This window comes from Bombina bombina, chromosome 3, assembly GCF_027579735.1.
Source record: "Bombina bombina isolate aBomBom1 chromosome 3, aBomBom1.pri, whole genome shotgun sequence".
Taxonomy (NCBI): Eukaryota; Metazoa; Chordata; class Amphibia; order Anura; family Bombinatoridae; genus Bombina; species Bombina bombina.
Window position 1 is genome coordinate 1,236,880,632 of NC_069501.1, and position 21,477 is coordinate 1,236,902,108.

The 21,477-nt window shown below is 38.0% G+C and overlaps 1 protein-coding gene across 2 annotated transcripts in view; it reads right to left on the reverse strand.

Moving 5' to 3' along the window:
* Window positions 1-2,336: 2,336 nt before the first annotated feature.
* Window positions 2,337-21,477, reverse strand: part of LOC128654686 (mitochondrial uncoupling protein 2-like) — a 37,413-nt gene continuing 18,272 nt past the window's right edge. For both annotated transcript variants that reach the window (XM_053708735.1, XM_053708736.1), the window contains 5 exons: window positions 16,211-16,418; window positions 15,568-15,765; window positions 14,603-14,704; window positions 7,294-7,474; window positions 2,337-4,899 (listed from right to left, as the gene is read on the reverse strand). In XM_053708735.1, the coding sequence (XP_053564710.1) occupies window positions 4,785-4,899; window positions 7,294-7,474; window positions 14,603-14,704; window positions 15,568-15,765; window positions 16,211-16,418 (804 nt within the window). In that variant the 3' untranslated portion in view covers window positions 2,337-4,784. The remainder of the gene's footprint in view (window positions 4,900-7,293; window positions 7,475-14,602; window positions 14,705-15,567; window positions 15,766-16,210; window positions 16,419-21,477) is intronic.

Consider the following 21,477-nt stretch of genomic DNA (forward strand, 5'->3'; position numbering starts at 1 on the left):
TTTCTGACCTTTTCTGTGGCCCCGGCCGCGGACCGCCAGGCGAAGGCCATGTAAACAGTTATATAACGTCCTAGAAACAACTTCCCTTCAATGTGACAATGTGAGAATATACAAGTGACGGAGCAGCAAGAAAAGGTAGAGATAGTGAACTGAGGGTTGAGATCTATCTGAATTAAGCTGATTACTGTACCTGGTGTTATACAACTATTCATCGTTCTAAAGCTAACCTCAGATCATTGAAGTATGTAAGGGAAGTACTGAGCTCCAACGAAAACATTTGAATATAACTAAAAGCATCCCAACAAAACAGCCCCCCTCAACTAATTAATATTATAAACATAAAATGATAAATACACTCATTCCTGTCCACTGCCTTTCGTAATTAGTCTTTTAAGTGAAAAGTGAACTTCGATCAGTCCTGTTAGAAGGATAGTCAATCCTATATCTGGGAAGTAAGGCAGGGTACTCAAAAGCAGTATGCGGTTATCGGATCCAAGTGTTACCCATTGTCTATATAGAGAGCGCTTTCACCATCTCGGGTACTAGAGTTAATCCCTTTTAATATGCCTTTCTGCCGCTTGCCTGGGGGCCATAGTGGGAGGTGAAGCTGCGGCTCCATGTGGCTCCGTACAGATTCGGTAAGCAAAAGCGGCTGGTTATAAGTACCTTTCAGAGATGTTCCTGCTGTATCTTGCTCCAGTGGTCTCTGAGACCCTCTCTGGTCTTTAGTCCCAGTAGGTATTGGAAGGAATACATTCAATAGAGGAGAATCAAGACAGACGATTTTTTGTGCATCCTGCTCCACTCGGTGCTTAGAGTTGTATTTCTGTTGCTTTACCAACGCCGGGTATTCTTGTAGCAAGGGTTTAGTAGCGGGCATGTTGTTGATTACTGTGGAGGTCTTTTGCAGTTGTGTGGGTGCGTGTTGCTTCTCAGACCGTGGGGGGCCCAACGGGAGCTCTGTGCCATCAGGGTATTTTGTGGTTGTATGCTCCTTTGGTAGTGCATCAGAAGTCTCCCTATTATGTAGGATCTGCATTAAGCGGTCATATGGCGCTGTTTCCATCATCCTGTTAAACAGCTTCTCGATCCTCTCCCATTTTGCATCAAGTGGCTGTGAGATGGCCTCTCCCGCCATGTGCACCATTGCGGTTATCTCCAGTTGAAGTGGTATATAGTGGAAATGTCTGTAGTTTCGTTGTCACAGACCCGGTACCCCTTCTCATCAGACTAGAAAAAGAAAAAAAAAACTTTAATCCTCAGTTGAGAACAAATACCTCAGATTTACCGAGGGGGAAGCGCCGCCTGTAGTGAGCTGCCGCTCCAGGCCCTTAATGTCCGATCCGGAGGTCTGATGTCAAAATTACAGTACCAAAAATGGCGATAAGCTCTCTAAAGAACTAATAAGTGTTATAACAGTATTTTCGTATTTTGGCTGTATAATATTGCCTACATTCGGCAGAATCTAAGCTACTCAATCAGAGCTCCTGGAGAATGCGACCGGTTACGATCGCTGTTAGGACACGCCCCCGCAGGAGAGCAGTTTTAAGTAAAGGTGGCACCTAAGTGTGTGTACATGTTTTCCGACGAAGCTCAAGTAAGATGGACATGCATCATTGTGATATCACAAATCACATATACACACAGCCATACACACACATACACACCCATACAAACTCTCTCACCAACACTCATATGCACGCATACACACCTTCACTCATACACATGCATACATACAAACACCCAATACACACACACACATACATACTGTAAACATGCATACAAGCACACAGATACACACGCATAAAGCCCTAACATACACACATGTATACACACACGCATAGTTAAACCCATGAATACACACACGCATACACCCCCACACGCATGCATACATGCATGCATACATACATACATACACACATGGGCATGCATACACCCCCCACACACACCCTCCCACATGCAATCACTCATGCATACACACCTATACACACACACACACACACATGCATATGCATACACACATACACCCCACACACACCCTCCCACATGCATACACTCATGCATACACACCCATACACACACACATGCATACACATACGCATAAACACCCATACACACGCATACACATACGCATAAACACCCATACATACACATACGCATAAACACCCATACACACACATACACACACATGCATAAACACCCATACACACGCATACATACCCATACACGCATACACATACGCATACACACCCATACACACACACATACACACCCATACACATACATGCATACACATACACGTGCATACATACACTGTATAAATAAAGATGTGCAGGTTAGTAAACATGTCCTCTTTATTGACAGCGATAAGAGAGAGGTAGAGTTTCCTGATATTAGTACAATTTCAAATATAGCTGAAAGTCATTAAAAGTATTTGCAGTGCACTTGGGGGGGGCAGAACAGCTGGGCCACACTGAACTTCCATAAACCCATCTTATGTGTCCATTCCATCTACTGAAAGTACTTAGATATTATCAAACCTTCTGGTAATGATGGTTGGTGTATTTCATTCTTGCTACTGCTGCTGTTTTTGTCACCTCTGCCAGTCTCTGCACACATTTACTACCTTGTTATTCTTTAGAATGTTATGGACATTTGGGTCATGTAAAATACTCTCAGGGTCAAGCACACATTAATTCTGTCTCTGCTACTAAGCAGTACATTGATGCCAGTCTACAGTTCTGTGCCTCCTATTATGTGCCCATATAACCTAATAATGTGTCTCTCTGCCAGTGTGTTTGTCTTTTCTGCGATAAGCCCAGGTTCCCAAACTGAGTTCTCTCTTCCTTCAGCTAAGCCCAGGTTCCCAAACTGAGTTCTCTCTTCCTTCAGCTAAGCCCAGGTTCCTAAACTGAGTTCTCTCTTCCTTCAGCTAAGCACAGGTTCCCAAACTGAGTTCTCTCTTCCTTCAGCTAAGCCTAGGTTCCCAAACTGAGTTCTCTCTTCCTTCAGCTAAGCCTAGGTTCCCAAACTGAGTTCTCTCTTCCTTCAGCTAAGCCTAGGTTCTCAAACTGAGTTCTCTCTTCCTTCAGCTTAGCCCAGGTTCCCAAACTGAGTTCTCTCTTCCTTCAGCTAAGCCTAGGTTCCCAAACAGAGTTCTCTCTTCCTTCAGCTAAGCCTAGGTTCCCAAACTGAGTTCTCTCTTCCTTCAGCTAAGCCCAGGTTCCCAAACTGAGTTCTCTCTTCCTTCAGCTAAGCACAGGTTCCCAAACTGAGTTCTCTCTTCCTTCAGCTAAGCCTAGGTTCCCAAACTGAGTTTTCTCTTCCTTCAGCTAAGCACAGGTTCTCAAACTGAGTTCTCTCTTCCTTCAGCTAAGCCTAGGTTCCCAAACTGAGTTCTCTCTTCCTTCAGCTTAGCCTAGGTTCCCAAACTGAGTTCTCTCTTCCTTCAGCTAAGCACAGGTTCCCAAACTGAGTTCTCTCTTCCTTCAGCTAAGCCCAGGTTCCGAAACTGAATTCTCTCTTCCTTCAGCTAAGCCCAGGTTCCGAAACTGAGTTCTCTCTTCCTTCAGCTAAGCACAGGTTTCCAAACTGAGCTCTCCCTTCCTTCCTGCCACCATTATCTATCTTCTCACTTCTTTATGTCGTAGTTCTATTTCTCCTTCACTCCTGTCTCTTCTATGTAGACTCTCTTTTCTCTGTCTCATTATCTTCTCCCTTCTGCATAATTCCCTCTTCTATCAACCTTCACTATTGATTTTGCCCATTCATTTCTCTCTTCTTTTTCTCTTAAAGCAACATTATATATATATTTTATTACTTATATAACATGCCTTAAAGTTTGTATTTTATTTCCAAAGTGGATGTTGCTCTCCTAAAGAGCACTTTAATTTAATTAACGCTTCTTGGGTGTAACTAGAGCGGCAGGAATTGCTCTCATTATCTAAGGAGCTTCCACTTACTGTTAATTTAATTTTAAACTGGTTAAACATTATTTACAGTTACATTATTTATATTCATACTATTTTGTTTGCATGACATAGCAAATATTTTCGTGCTCTTTAATCCTTAGGCTGGTCTTTAGTTCTTTCACACTGGCATGCTTAGTCAAAAGCTGTATACAAACATGTCTTTAGATGTAATTTCTTTATTATAATAAAAAAAGTCTAAAGGTGCACACCTTTCTCCCAAAAAATGAAAATACAGTTAATAATAGTTACTGCTAACAAATTATGGATTTTCCCAAAAACAGATGTAAACATTTGCTAATATGCAGTCCCAACGCTCAATAAAACGACACCTATTTACTGAGGTATATATTCAAAAAATAAAAGTTTGTTTTTGTACAGTGTAAAGCAATAAACTTGTAGCCAAAAATGTCCTAAAGGAATCCCAGGTAGCACCAATATGTGATTATCAAACACATGATACGAAATGTATTGTCATGTCTATAAAGTCAGATTAAACCTTAAATCTTTTAGTTTCTCGTATGTCCACCAATTTCTTTCATTCCTTGAGAAATTCATTTTCACTCCTTGTGTCAGCTGAGTTGTAATTCTTCAGTTTTAATCAGAAATTCTTGGCATATTTATGTCCCAGTGCAAATGGGAGAAGTTATTGTATCCCGCACCTTGGTGGCCAATACGTTAGTGACCTTGGAATACTATCGTCTGTCTGGATGGTAACATTCTCTTGTTGTCTCTGTAGAATCTGCCTCTTGGGCCATGTCTTATGGTCCGTTGACCCTGAACAGTGAACTCCTCTGTATACTGGGGAATCTATGTTTAACGAGGAGATTCCCAAGATCCATGAGCCATCATCATTGCTCTTTTCAGTTGTTCGTAGCTGACAAACATGACAATATTCCAAGAACCAAGCCTGAGGAATGCTGGCACAAAGCTGTATAAAGAAAAATAGATGTTAGAAACCTGCATTCAATAAGCACCAGTTAAGGGACATGAAACCCCAATTTTTTTATTTCATTATTCAGATAGAACATACCATTATAAAATAACTCTCCATTGTACTTCTATTATCAAATTTTCTTCATTCTCTTGATATCCTTTATTGAAGGAGCAGGAATGCACTACTAGGAACTAGCTGAACACATCAGTAAGCCAATGACAGAAGGCATATATATCCAGCCACCAATCATCAGCTAGGTCCTAGCTCCTGAGTTTACATAGATATGCTTTTTTAACAAAGGATACCACGAGAACAAAGCTAATTAGATAATAGAAGTAAATTGAAAAGTTGTTTGAAATAATATGCTTAATCTAATTCATGGGAAAAAAATGAGTTTTATATCCCTTTAAGTCTCTTTGGTACATACATTGTGTGTACCAGCACACATCACATTCAATTATGTTCTTATGATCATAGTTTAATGTCTGCTCAAGCACTACACACTAGAAGAAAAAAATACTTAAAGGGATAGTAAACACTAACAATGTTATTGTTTAAAAAAGATAATCCCTTTATTACCCATTCCCCAGTTTTACATAACCAACAATGTTATATTAATACACTTTTTACCTCTGTGATTACCTTGTATCTAAGCTTCTGCCAACTGTCTCCTTATCGCAGATATTTTGACAGACATGCATTTTAGGCAATTAGTGCTGACTCTAGCTGTGAAAAACTGTCAAATGCATTCAGATAAGAGGCAGCCTTCAAGGGCTTATAAATTAGCATACGAGTCTACCTAGGTTTAGCTTTCAACTGAAAACACCAAAAGAACAAAGCAAATTTGATGATAAAAGTAAATAAGAAAGTTGTTTAAAATGACATGCCCTATCTGAATCTGAATCATGAAAGTTTATTTTGGACTTTACTATCTCTTTAAACCATTTTAAAGCTCCTCTATTTTATATTTTGCTTATATTGGTTGACTTCCAGTCCATTGGAATTCCTCGTATGAGGAGCCTTGCGTGGCTCTTCACTGGGTTCTCCGATTCAAAATACATTTGGAAGTTATACAAAAATCTACTAATCAGCGGCAATAACACCGTCCATACTGTGCACCCTGACAAATCAGCAATAAATCCAAAAAACTGTTTTGCAGAAATGTTTCACAATATGCTTTGACTTTTCAAATTAAAAAAACTTAATCTCATGAAAAATAATTTTGCAGCATATTGTGCTACTTTTTTCTGCACGCTTATTTAACATATTCATTTGGTGTATTTAATGTACACTCAAATAATGCCCCACTTGCCATGGCAGCAAAACTTATTTTACAAGAGAAACATACAGTACACTTGGAATGTTATACGTTTTAGTTACATTTTAAATTTATATTTTACATATGATTTTGAATATGTACCTTCAAATTTTTACTTGATACAGGTGGCCCTCGTTTTACAACGGTTCAATTTACACCGTTTCAGAATAACAACCTTTTTATTCCAGTCATGTGACTACTATTGAAAAGCATTGAGAAGCAGTGCATTTATTAAAATAGCCAGTAGGTGGAGCTGTCCATTTGTGTTGCAGCAAAGCCAAGCAAGCTGAAATTAATGAATTTAACCAGACCTGAGCTATCGAGCAGATTTCAAAGGAACAAGATCTTCCTGTCTATAAATCAGTCCAGATTGGAATGCATAGAAAGAACTGTTTGCAGAAAAATGCAAGTGAAGTCTGTGTTGTGTGATTATTTTATTAGGTTTATAATGCTGTTTAGCAAATGTTTTTGTTCATTTAACTTAGTTTAATTATATATTCTGTGTTGTGTGATTATTTTATTAGGTTAATAATGCTGTTTTGCATTTAAAGTCTTCATTTCAAAGCTTTAAAAATAATGTATTAGGTGTTACTCCCTCACTTCCCATTGACTTACATTATAAATTGGGTTTCAATTTACTACGGTTTCGATTTACAACCATTCCTCCTGGAACCTAACCCCAGCGTAAACTGAGGGCTACCTGGGTACTTTTAATACAATTTGAAATGCCTTACTTTATTCTGCACTATACAGCAATTTGTCTCTCCTGTACATACAGAAATGTAGGTTACGTCCTTTAGAGCAGGTGTCAGCTACCTTGATTCTCAAGATGTTTTTGAACTACATTTCCCATGATGCAAAGGCATTTATGCTGTCTGAGCATCATGGGAAATGTAGTTCCAAAACATCATGAGAGCCAAGGTTGCTGACCCATGCTTTAGAGAGTTCTGTGAAGGAACAGTTCTGAGCTATGTGCCCAATTAATACACTATTCCAGTGTCACTTTAGAAGTAAGTGCATGGTTACATTCATTTTCAGAGGGATCACCAAGTGAAATATTATACCCTTACCCTTTATAAAAAGCTGTACTTCCCTCCTTGACCAACATGGTGCACGCACAGTTCAGCGCATTCTTGTACTGGCCGGCGGTGGAATTCATATACCTCGTTTTTACAACATCCACTGGAGATGCCACAATAGTGGCACAGAAGCCTGCGCCAAATGCAGCCACAAAATGACAGGGTAGATTATCTGAAAAAGACGTAACATGAATTCAGAAATATGTGATTTAATGGCAGAAAATTCAGCTGTACAGTTTGTTTTTACCGTGTATGCTTTACCAAAAGGTCATGTCAATGAATGCCAAGATATGGGCCAGGTTACGAATGGCACGCTAAAAGTTATGCACAAGCGAAAAGGGGTTTAGTTTATCGTGGGTGTTTGCGTGCGTCAAATTTAGGACTTGTATTTCAAGTTGAAAGTAAATGTGAGAGCAATTGAAATTTACGCTAGAATGAATACTGCGTCCTCAGAGAGTGTCACAAAACACATAAAAAATACATTACAAAGTACAGTTACACTCATAATAACACTAATAAAAATTATTTTTTTAAAAATTGCACAAAAAAGTTATAAGGGCTCAAAGATATGATGTCTCAGGTGTTAGAAAAAAAGGCAGGCAAAGGGCTTTAACATAGAGATACATGTCTAAATATATTTATATATGTATGTATATGTGTGTGTGTATATATATATATATATATATATATATATATATATATATATATATCTCTGTTTATGTGTTTACATATGTATTTATGTATTATATATATGTGTATATATGTATTTACAGACATATATAAACACATAAATACACATATATAGACATATATAAGTGCATGGAGCCATTTGCAGTCAAGTAGAGGAAAACAAAAACATATTTATCCAATAGTCATTTCTAATAAAGGTTTTAACTATGTATTTACTGTACACATAGCAGAATATGTTCTATGTATTTTTAAATATATATTCCTATATATATCTGTATATATCTGTACCTATATATAATCATATAGATATATATTTTACCAAAATACCATCATATATATATAAATATGTATTTATGAATAAATAGAACATATTCTGCTATGTGAAGAACATTGGAATGTGAAATATTCATTTTTATTTTTTTTACTTTTATTTTAAAAGAGCTTTATTGATCATAAACATAATACAAATTGAAAAACAACAGAGGAATTACAAACATTTAGTATGCAAGAACAAGTTCACATCTGATACTGTGTACAGAGGATAAAGAAAAAACATTGTATATACAGCAGTTTTCTGCTGTCATATATTTCAGTCCCTGTCCGCAAACATGTCCTATTGAACATAACTTTAGGAGGCGATCTGTAGAATGCCGTAGTAGATATGAGATTTACGTTACAAATCTGTAGCATAAAACTCATAACTAAAGTGTTAAAAAGTACACTAACACCCATAAACTATCTATTAACCCCTAAACTGAGACCCTCCCGCATCGCAAATACTAAAATAAATGTATTAACCCCTAATCTGCTTCTCCAGATATTGCCGCCACTTAAAAAAATGTATTAACCCTTATTCTGCTGCTCCCCGACATTGTCGCCACTATAATAAACTTATTAACTCCTAAACTGCCGCTTCCCGCATCGCAAACACCATTTAAAAATTATTAACCCCTAATCTGCCATCCGCCCACACCGGCGCAATAATAAACCTATTAACCACTAAACCGCAAGCCCCCCACAACGAAATATACTAAAATAAACTATTAACCCCTAAACCTCTGGCCTCCCACATCACTACATAAATATATTAACCCCTAAACCTAACCCTAACGTAAGCCTAAATCTAACCCTAACCCTAACACCCCCTAACTTAAATATAATAAATCAAAATTAAACTTACAATTATTACCTAAATAATTCCTATTTAAAACTAAATACTTACCTATAAAATAAAACCTAAGCTAGCTACAAAATAAATAATAGTTACATTGTATCTATTTTAGGTTTTATTTTTATATCTAGGTTGACTGGTTATTAAATAGTTATTAACTATTTACTAACTACCTAGCTAAAATAAATACAAAGTTACCTGTAAAATAAAACCTAGCCTGCCTTACAATAAAACCTAACATTACAATCAAATAAAATAAATTAAATTAATAAAATAAAATTATCTACATTACAAAAAAATAAACACTAAATTACACAAAATAAAAAAAGAAATTATCAAAAATAAAAACGAATTACTCCTAATTTAATAGCCCTATCAAAATAAAAAAGCCCACCCAAAATAAAAAAAAACCCCTAGCCTATTAATTTAATTTATTTGATTGTAATGTTATGTTTTAGTGTAAGGCAGGTTAGGTTTAATTTTACAGGTAAATTTGTATTTATTTTAACTAGGTAGCTAGTAAATAGTTAATAACTCTTTACTAACTAGAGGGTAGACAAAATGATAAGTGATATACAACAATTGGAGGATTGGACAAACGACTGGGATCTAAAGTTTAACACAGCAAAGTGTAAAATAATGCATTTAGGGAAGAAAAATCCAAATGTTAATTACAGACTCAATTATTATCAGGTATTTGTAGAGCGCCAACAGATTCCGCAGCGCTGACTCAATGACACTTTACTGACTGTTACAGATGAGGAACAGGACTTGGGAATTATTATTTCAGACAATTTAAAACTTAGTAAACAATGTAGTAATGCAGCGAGTAAGGCTAGCAGATTGCTTGGATGTATCAGTAGAGGTATTTGCAGCAGAAATAGTAAGGTTCTTATGTCACTTTATAGATCATTAGTTAGGCCTCATCTTGAGTATTGTGTGCAGTTCTGGAGACCATATCTTCAGAAGGATATTAACAAACTTGAATCTGTGCAAAGGAGGGCTACCAAAATGGTACATGGTCTAAAAAATAAAACTTACCAGGATAGGCTCAATGGCCTAGATATGTATAGCTTAGAGGAGAGAAGGGAAAGAGGTGATAGGATAGCAACTTTCAAGTACGTTAAAGGGCTAAATGGAAAAATGGAAAATTCAAGAACAAGGGGTCATGAGTTCAAGCTAAAGGGTAGTAGATTCAGGAGTAATTTGACGAAGCTTCTTTACAGAAAGAGAGATTGATTTATGGAATAAACTTCCTCAAGAGGTAGTAGCGACAAACACTGTGGGGGACTTTAAAAATGCATGGGACAAGCATAAGGCTATTCTACAAACTAGATAAGTTTATACTGTTAGGTAATATCAGGCAGACTTGCTGGGCCTATGGCTCTTATCTGCCGTCAATATCTATGTTTCTATGTAACTAGTCTACCTAGTTAAAATAAATACAAACTTACCTGTGAAATAAAAATAAAACCTAAGATAGCTACAATATAACACAGTATATTTTACAGGTAAGTATTTTATTTTAAATATGAATTATTTAGGTAATAATTGTAAGTTTAAATTAGATTTATTTTAATTATATTTAAGTTAGGGGGGTTAGGGTTAGACTTAGGCATAGGGTTACGTTAGGTTTAGGTTTAGGGGTTAATATATTTATTTAGTGTTAGTGATGTGGGAGGCCAGAGGTTTAGGGGTTAATAACTTTAGTATAGTGCTGTGACATTGGGGACGGCAGATTAGGGGTTAATAACTGTAATGTAGGTGGCGGCGATGTTAGGGGCAGCAGATTAGTGGTGTTTAGACGTGTTTTTTTATGTTAGGGTGTTAGGCTTTTCTTTAGCCAACTCTCCCCATTGATGTCTATGGGAAAATCGTGCACGAGCACGTCAAAACACTGCTTGTATTTGGGTGAGGTATGAAGCTCAACGCAACCATATCGCCCGCACAAGCCGGGTTTTACAAAACCTGTAATAGCAGCGCTATAGGGAGGTTAAATACCGCCGCTTTTGTCGCGGTTGTTAATTTCTCCCAGTGATGTGCAGTCACTAGAGGCAGGTGAGGCAGAGCTTCACCTCTCATATGGGCAAAAATATAAAAAAAATTATTGGCTTAAAAAAAAAAAAAAATTGCAATTTTTTGTTCCCCAGCATTTTTTTTCCACAGCTACATGTTGTGCAATGGAGAGGCACAAGCAGGTCTGCCCACCATTACACAACATGCTGCGCCACCTACTGGATGAAAGTGGTTAAGATCATTGCATGGCCCATAACTGCTTATTTGAGGCAGTCCTATTTGGGCTGACCCAATCCAGTGAGAGGCATTAGTAAGTGGAACTTAGGGTTGGGGCTGGATGTTAAATGATATAAAACAAAACAAAAATGGAAAAAAACAACTTTCATTTATTTTGTTGCTGTCCTGTGAAGCTGCCAGCTTTGCTAAAGTGAAAAAGAGAGTTCTGTACTACCCCTCCAAGTGCAGTGGAATGTGCCACTGTCACTTCCTTACAGAGCAGCCAGGAAGAGATGCAGACTCAGAGCAGTGTTTTAGCCACATTTTATTAAAGTAAATTCTGCAACCTTAGATTTTGCTGAAAGGGATTCTGTTAGTGAAAATTATAATTTAATGAATGTGGTTTAGTGTTTTTACTCTTTTACAGCAGTTTAAGGATCGTTTTTGTATTTTGTATTTTGTTTACTCTGCTAAGGTAGTGTTTACCCACTACCTTAGCAGCTTGCCTCTGTACTTCACACTAATTTATAGTCTCACTTTCTGAACTCTCTGTAGCTGTGCTGTTTTATTACTTAAAAATGCAGTGGTCCCTCTCCCCCCCCCCCTTGTGTGTGTGTGTGTGTGTGTGTGTGTCTCTCTCTCTCTCTCTATATATCTATCCATCTCTCTCCTTATGTGTCGTTCTCCCCCATGGTCTCTTTCTCTCTCTGTCTCTCTTCCTCCCCCTCTGACTCTCTCATCCCTTATGTGTCTCTCTAACCCTCTGTGTGTGATTGTGTCTCTATCTCTTTCTCTAACCCTCTGTGTGTGATTGTGTCTCTCTCTCTCTTTCTCTAACCCTCTGTGTGTGATTGTGTCTCTCTCTCTTTCTCTAACCCTCTGTGTGTGATTGTGTCTCTCTCTCTTTCTCTCTATCTAACCCTCTGTGTGTGATTGTGTCTCTCTCTCTCGCTCGCTCTCTTTCTCTCTCTCTCTCTCTCTCTCTCTCTCTCTCTCTCTAACCCTCTGTGTGTGATTGTGTCTCTCTCTCTTTCTCTCTCTCTCAAACCCTCTGTGTGTGATTGTGTCTCTCTCTCTTTCTCTCTCTCTCTCTCTCTCTCTCTCTAACCCTCTGTGTGTGATTGTCTCTCTCTCTCTCTCTCTCTCTCTCTCTCTCTCTTACCCTCTGTGTATGACTGTGTCTCTCTCTTTCTCTCTAACCCTCTGTGTGTGATTGTGTCTCTCTCTCTTTCTCTCTCTCTCTCTCTCTCTCTCTCTCTCTCACCCTCTGTGTGTGATTGTGTCTCTCTCTCTTTCTCTCTCTCTCTCTAACCCTCTGTGTGTGATTGTTTCTCTCTCTCTTTCTCTCTCTATCTCTAACCCTCTGTGTATGATTGTGTCTCTCTCTCTTTCTCGCTCTCTAACCCTCTGTGTGTGATTGTGTCTCTCTTTCTCTCTCTCTAACCCTCTGTGTGTGATTGTGTCACTCTCTCTTTCTCTCTCTCTCTAACCCTCTGTGTGTGATTGTGTCTCTCTCTCTTTCTCTCTCTCTAACCCTCTGTGTGTGATTGTGTCTCTCTCTCTCTTTCTCTCTCTCTCTCTAACCCTCTGTGTATGATTGTGTCTCTCTCTTTCTCTCTCTCTAACCCTCTGTGTGTGATTGTCTCTCTCTCTCTCTCTAACCCTCTGTGTGTGATTGTGTGTCTCTCTCTCTCTCTAACCCTCTGTGTGTGATTGTGTCTCTCTCTCTTTCTCTCTCTCTAACCCTCTGTGTGTGATTGTGTCTCTCTCTAACCCTCTGTGTCTCTCTTCCTCTCCCCCCGAGTGCTTTTCGGTGTTTCTGCCTACCTTTTATTTATTTAATTAATGAATTGGTAGTGCCATCTGATGGTGTGGCTTTATTTAAAGGGGTGGGGTCAAGCGCCCCACCATCTTTAAATTTCACCATCCGCCACTGGATCAAGACATTTTATATATTTACTGAATAATGAAAGAATCTATAAGCATAATTTGCAGCATTAAAGTAAAAAGTATGTTTTAAACATATTTTAATGGGCCTGGATTTCTAGATCTCATAATCAGAGCAAGCATTTTGTTATCTGGCAAGAGTTTCTGTTACAATCCTTTAGACTAAAATCAGATGTTTACTAAGTTGACCAGTTTTCCAAGACACCATTTAAAGGGACATGAAACCCATATGTTTTCTTTCATGATTTAGAAAGAGCATGCAATTTTAAATAACTTTCCAATTTACATCTAATATCTAATTTTCTTCATTCTTTTGATATCCTTTGTAGAAAATCATATCTAAATATGCTCAGTAGCTGCTGATTGGTGGCTGCACATAGATACCTCATGTGATTGGCTCACCCATGTGCATTGCTATTTCTTCAACAAAGGATATCTAAAGAATGAAGGCGTATCCTAGCCACTGCCTCACCAGCCTCTGACGTCACTGCACATCACTGCTCTATAGCGCTCAAAACTCGTAATCTAGCTGTATGTTTATAAGCAAGTCTGAAGGATGCATTCCAGCGTCTCTACGACTAGGAAAAAAAAACATTTTTATAAATAAATTACACGAAAACTGGGCAAAATGTTTTTTTATGTATACATTATTAAATATTTTGTAGAAAAAAATACATTGTGAGTTTACTGAACTTACAATATGCTAGGCTGGAAGTCCTCTTAGGTAACCAAGCGGTTACATTTTGAAACAGAACTTTTACTTGCTCACCAAAAAAGAAATTGTATACAGAATAAAATGTGATAATGTTTAGTCAATGCATGTGAGGTTTACATCTATCCTGAGGTTATTAGGTGGGTTAAGCATCATATTAGAGTTACAAGTGATGCATTACAAAATAGATCTCTAGCTACCATGGCCAGCTCCCAGTCAAATGACCATCAGATCGTCTAATTCAGTGTTTCTTAACCACGGGTCTCAAGTATCCTAACAGATCAGATTTGTATTATAGCTGAACAGATTAAATAATTAGCTGATGGGTGAGAGCAGGTTAGTAACCATGGTTACTGATCAGCTAATGTACGTAATATGGGAGATCAGATTTTTGAGCATGCTCAGTACATTTGTATAAAATGATATATTAGGAAGTCATTTTTTTTCTTTAGCCTTAGCCATTCCAGAGTTGCATGATGTATCAGGCGCCTGCTGAGCACAGTAGATAAAATGAACCCAGCACACAGTAGACACACATCATATCCTACCTGTCAGAAGTTGCTCATGCAGAATGGCTTCCTTGATGAGGTCGTAAGTAACAAGCTCGGCACAGTTAACAATAGCATTACGTGTGATGTTAGGCATGGTTCCTGAGAGGGAAATATAAAAAAGAAGCCTCTGTAAACATAGTAATAAGTAAAACAACTGTAAATATGAACACAAGTTGCAATTTGGTTGCAAGCTAGCAGACCATAACGGTGTGGGCACAAGGTTGTGGCCTAAGGTTAGGGCTTGGATAAGAATTGTGTTGTAATTAGGGATAGGGTTACAAAATGGTACTAGGTTTAGACCTTGGGGGCCGATTTATGAAAGTGCGAGCAGACATGATACAATGTAGCATACACTGTCGGCATTTATCATTGCACAAGCAGTTCTTGTGAACTGTTTGTGCAATGCCGCCAACTGCAGATTCACGGCCAATCGGTCGCTAGCAGGAGGTGTCAATCAGCCCAATCGTATAGGATTGGGTGGATTAATGTTCGCAGGCGGACAAGTTATGGAGCAGCGGTCTTTAGAACGCTGCTTCATAACTGCTGTTTCCCAGCAAGCCTGAAGGCTCACACGGAAACAGGGGCATTACCATTCGGAGCTTGATAATTCGGCCCCTTTGGGTTAATATTAAGGACTAAAGTTATGCCTTTGTTTTCGGTTAGAGCTAGGTATTAGGAATTGGATAGGGTTAGGATTAAGGACTGAAAGTAAAGTTACAGAAATGTATTGAAGTTAGAGTTAGGATATTACAATAATAAAGGGGTAGTTAAGCACCCCCAGCAACAACTAGAATGGTCATCACTATATTATGTATTACTAGCATCTAAGGCTCCAGAAAAAAAGATGCACATAAAAATGATTTATTTATTGTGTTGCACAAAACATGCAATAGGACAGTCTACTAAATATGCTTATTCCTATTATAAAGAGATCCTATTGCACTCATTGCTACAGCACTCACCTTTCCAGAGTCCTCTAAGCCCTTCCTCTCTAGCGATTGTCTTATAGGCATCTACTGTCCCGTTATATCTCCTTGTGCCATCTAGGATTTTGATATGTGCCTGAAATCTCACCTTCACCACATCCGTTGGTTGGGCAAAAGTGACGGCTAATGCACCTGTTGTACACCCGGCAAGAAGACGACATGAAATCCCAGAATCTGAAGGGTAATAACCATGATTTGGGTCAAAATGATGGCAAGAGGGGATTTTTCCTGATCAGAACTGCTTAGCAATTACCAATAACCAAATTTACTTGGTACACAAAGTGTATTGAAATGAAATGAAACTTATACTAGAAAATATTTGAGACCTGTACCTGTGAGGTGCAATATTGGGGAATATGTAAAATATCACGTTTGGAGTAAAGAGATTTATTACATTTATGGGTATATTATTGTATCAGAGGCCCTTGACCATTGATGAGAATTAAAACTAGGGAATTATTTTTGAATACAATGAATCACACTGTTCTGGGCTCCTCATGGGTTATAACAACGGAAATCAGTGGTAGAGAATTTGCCATTTTAAAAGCCATAAATGAATTGTTTATTGAACAAGTTGATTTGGGTCATTAGATGAGTAATCAATACAAATCCCACTCACAGTCAGATTTGCGGCAGTAGTATTGCTTAACGGAGTCATAGAGCCCAATACGTACGGAGGCAAAGCTCATCTGCCTCTGTAAACCAGCAACAAGCCCATTGTAGAGACTGGCAGCCCCCTCAGTCTTCACCATGGTCTTAATGGTGCCAAAAACACCCTTGTATTGTACAACTCTGGCATTCTGTTCAGACAAGCACTCTCCCTGGATCTGCAGATAAAAAGCAAGAAGGAAACATTCATTTGTGGATGACAAATTTAATTTCTCTGCCTGCAGTCTCTCATCTTTGCCTCATAACACTATACAGAATCTTTTGCACATGCTAATACTGATACACATCTGGAAACTACTTAAGTTGTTGCGTTCCTGAAATATAGACCCCTTGTTGGTTTCCTTTCTGCCCTTTATGTGCTCATTTAAAATATTTGCTGTTTGCTTGTACACCATGACATGGCAAATCTGAAACAAGGTTTGTTTTCAAGTTCTCTTTGCCCAAAAAAACTCAATTATCTCCCCAGGAAGGCACCATCTGTCTCCATCTAAAACTATGTACTTTGCTGTGTAAATTTATTCCTAATAGCATTAAAGTGACACAAAACCCAATTTTTTTTCTTTCATGATTCAGATAGAGCATGCAAAATTGTAAGCAACTTTCTAATTTACTTATATTATACATTTTTCTTTGTTCTCTGGCTATCTTTATTTTAAAAAGCAAGAATGTAAGCATAGGAACTGGCCCATTTTTTGGTTCAGCACCTGGGTAGCACTTGCTGATTGATGGCTACATTTAGCCACCAATCAGAAGGGCTACCCAGGATGCTGAACCAAAAATGGTCCGGCTCCTATGCTCAAATGCTTGCTTTTTCAAATAAAGATAGCAAGAGAACAAAGACAAATGTATAATAGTAGTAAATTAGAAAGTTGCTTAAAATGGCATGTTCTATCTGAACCATGAAAGAAAAAAATAATTTATTTCCCATTATGCAATTAGATTACTATACTTAAAATTGCAATATTTTAATTTATATATGTGCAAGTCTATTTTGTAGAATTTCCTATTTCAAGGAGGTTTGGTAGCACAAATGTCTGCTGATTTTTTTTTTCACAGAGAGCAAAAAATAAAAAGCCCCAAATATCAGCATGGGAAAAGACATGATAAATATTCATCATATTTTTAACTACCACCCCCATTTATATCTCTAAATCAAGACTCTGAGATGTAGTTGGTAGTTTTATATCAACCATATGATATTTAGATTGTCATGTGACAGCTAGGAAATTGTATCACTCTTTATTTAAAACAAATACACAACTCTAGAAAGGTCTTACTATAGGGACTTGTAAATGACAGCTGATATAAGTCTAGACATCATGTGGCAGATGAAAATGTTGATTCATGAACTTGCTAGATACTCCTAGTTGGGACACAGAACTAGATGATGCAGATTACTTGCATATCATCCATAGGTTCTCTGCCATGATGTGATGGATTACTGGATGTGTGGGTTAGCGATAGGAGGTCATCTACTGCAGGACATATGGTGCTGTCACTTTCCTTCCTATATTTACATTGTTTAATTGTATCACCTGTGCCAGTCTGTGCTGAAATTAGATTAAGGGACTTTTTAGCCTCAAGTAATGAGAATTTGCCATAGGGACACTAGAGCCTAGATTGTCTGGTCTTTCATTTCTAGGATAAATTAGAAAAAGCACGTTAGGTAGGAGGTCCGCTCTAGGACATTAGACTCTTGTGATAATGAATTGCTGCTGCTAAATCACTGATTGCAATATCATGGCCTCTGTGTTTAGAGATCTTCTCAATACTATGATATCATGCTTCAATAAAGTCACCGATCAACCATCTTGATAAGAGCTTTTGTTGGGTCTAGGGAAGGGTTAGAGAGCTAGGGTTAAAGGGATACTGAACCCAAATTTTTCTTTCATGATTCAGATATGATTCAGAGCATGTAATATTAAGCAACTTATTATCAATGTTTCTTCGTTCTCTTGATATCTTTATTTGAAAAAGCAGGAATGTAAGCTTAGAAGACGGACCATTTTTTATTTAAATCATGAAAGAAAAAAATTGGGTGCAGTATCCCTTTAAGGATAAAATTAGGTTAAGGCTAGAGCTATTGCGTGTGATAAGATTAAAATTAGGGTTAGGGCTAGATCTTAGGGTAAGGGATAAAGTTAGGTTTAGGCTAGGGCTATTGTGTGTGATAAGGTTAAGGTTAGGGTTAGGGCTAGATCTTAGGGTAAGGGATAAAGTTAGGTTTAGGCTAAGGCTATTGTGTGTGATAAGGTTAAGGTTAGGGTTAAGGCTAGAATTTAGGGTTAGGGATAAAGTTAGATTTAGGCTAGGTATATTGTGTGTGATAAGATTAAGGTTAGGGCTAGAGTTTAGGGTTAGGGATAAATTTCGGTTTAGGCTAGGGCTATTGTGTGTGATAAGATTAAGGTTAGGGTTAAGGCTAGAGTTTAGGGTAAGGGATAAAGTTAGGTTTAGGCTAGGGCTATTGTGTGTGATAAGGTTAAGGTTAGGGTTAAGGCTAGAGTTTAGGGTTAGGGATAAAGTTCGGTTTAGGCTAGGGCTATTGTGTATGATAAGGTTAAGGTTAGGGTTAAGGCTAGAGTTTAGGGTTAGGGATAAAGTTCGGTTTAGGCTAGGGCTATTGTGTATGATAAGATTAAGGTTAGGGTTAGAGCTAGGGATAAACTTAAGTTTAGTCTAGGGCTATTGTGTGTGATAAGGTTAAGGTTAGGGTTAAGGCTAGAGTTTAGGGTTAGGGATAAAGTTAGGTTTAGGCTAGGGCTATTGTGTGTGATAAGGTTAAGGTTAGGGTTAAGGCTAGAGTTTAGGGTTAGGGATAAATTTCGGTTTAGGCTAGGGCTACTGTGTGTGATAAGATTAAGGTTAGGGTTAAGGCTAGAGTTTAGGGTTAGGGATAAAGTTAGGTTTAAGCTAGCGCTATTGTGTGTGATAAGATTAAGGTTAGGGCTAGAGCTAGGGTTAGGGATAAAGTTAGGTTTAAGCTAGCGCTATTGTGTGTGATAAAATTAAGGTTAGGGTTAGGGATAAAGTTAGGTTTAAGCTAGCGCTATTGTGTGTGATAAAATTGAGGTAAGGGTTAGGGATAAAGTTAGGTTTAAGCTAGCGCTATTGTGTGTGATAAAATTGAGGTAAGGGTTAGGGATAAAGTTAGGTTTAAGCTAGCGCTATTGTGTGTGATAAAATTGAGGTAAGGGTTAGGGATAAAGTTAGGTTTAAGCTAGCGCTATTGTGTGTGATAAAATTGAGGTAAGGGTTAGGGATAAAGTTAGGTTTAGGCTAGCGCTATTGTGTGTGATAAAATTGAGGTAAGGGTTAGGGATAAAGTTAGGTTTAGGCTAGCGCTATTGTGTGTGATAAGATTAAGGTTAGGGCTAGAGCTAGGGTTAGGGATAAAGTTAGGTTTAAGCTAGCACTATTGTGTGTGATAAAATTGAGGTAAGGGTTAGGGATAAAGTTAGGTTTAGGCTAGCGCTATTGTGTGTGATAAAATTGAGGTAAGGGTTAGGGATAAAGTTAGGTTTAGGCTAGCGCTATTGTGTGTGATAAAATTGAGGTAAGGGTTAGGGATAAAGTTAGGTTTAGGCTAGCGCTATTGTGTGTGATAAAATTGAGGTAAAGGTTAGGGATAAAGTTAGGTTTAGGCTAGGGCTATTAAGTGTGATAAGATTAAGGTTAGGGCTAGAGCTAGGGATAAAGTTAGGTTTAGGCTAGGGATATTACGTGTGATAAGATTAAGGTTAGGGCTAGAGCTTAGGGTTAGGGATAAAGTTAGGTGTAAGCTAGCGCTATTGTGTGTGATAAATTAAGGTAAGGGTTAGGGATAAAGTTAGGTTTAGGCTAGGGATATTACATGTGATAAGATTAAGGTTAGGGCTAGAGCTTAGGGTTAGGGATAAAGTTAGATTTAGGCTAGGGCTATTGTGTGTGATAAGATTAAGGTTAGGGCTAGAGCTCAGGGTTAGGGATAAAGTTAGATTTAGGCTAGGTATATTGTGTGTGATAAGATTAAGGTTAGGGCTAGAGCTCAGGGTTAGGGATAAAGTTAGATTTAGGCTAGGGCTATTACGTATGATAAGATTAAGGTTAGGGCGAGATCTTAGGGTTAGGGATAAAGTTAGATTTAGGCTAGGTATATTGTGTGTGATAAGATTAAGGTTAAGGCTAGAGCTAGGGTTAGGGATAAAGTTAGGTTTAGGCTAGCGCTATTGTGTGTGATAAGATTAAGGTTAGGGTTAAGGCTAGAGTTTAGGGTAAGGGATAAAGTTAGGTTTAGGCTAGGGCTATTGTGTGTGATAAGGTTAAGGTTAGGGTTAAGGCTAGAGTTTAGGGTTAGGGATAAAGTTCGGTTTAGGCTAGGGCTATTGTGTATGATAAGGTTAAGGTTAGGGTTAAGGCTAGAGTTTAGGGTTAGGGATAAAGTTCGGTTTAGGCTAGGGCTATTGTGTATGATAAGATTAAGGTTAGGGTTAGAGCTAGGGATAAACTTAAGTTTAGTCTAGGGCTATTGTGTGTGATAAGGTTAAGGTTAGGGTTAAGGCTAGAGTTTAGGGTTAGGGATAAAGTTAGGTTTAGGCTAGGGCTATTGTGTGTGATAAGGTTAAGGTTAGGGTTAAGGCTAGAGTTTAGGGTTAGGGATAAATTTCGGTTTAGGCTAGGGCTACTGTGTGTGATAAGATTAAGGTTAGGGTTAAGGCTAGAGTTTAGGGTTAGGGATAAAGTTAGGTTTAAGCTAGCGCTATTGTGTGTGATAAGATTAAGGTTAGGGCTAGAGCTAGGGTTAGGGATAAAGTTAGGTTTAAGCTAGCGCTATTGTGTGTGATAAAATTAAGGTTAGGGTTAGGGATAAAGTTAGGTTTAAGCTAGCGCTATTGTGTGTGATAAAATTGAGGTAAGGGTTAGGGATAAAGTTAGGTTTAAGCTAGCGCTATTGTGTGTGATAAAATTGAGGTAAGGGTTAGGGATAAAGTTAGGTTTAGGCTAGCGCTATTGTGTGTGATAAAATTGAGGTAAGGGTTAGGGATAAAGTTAGGTTTAAGCTAGCGCTATTGTGTGTGATAAAATTGAGGTAAGGGTTAGGGATAAAGTTAGGTTTAAGCTAGCGCTATTGTGTGTGATAAAATTGAGGTAAGGGTTAGGGATAAAGTTAGGTTTAGGCTAGCGCTATTGTGTGTGATAAAATTGAGGTAAGGGTTAGGGATAAAGTTAGGTTTAGGC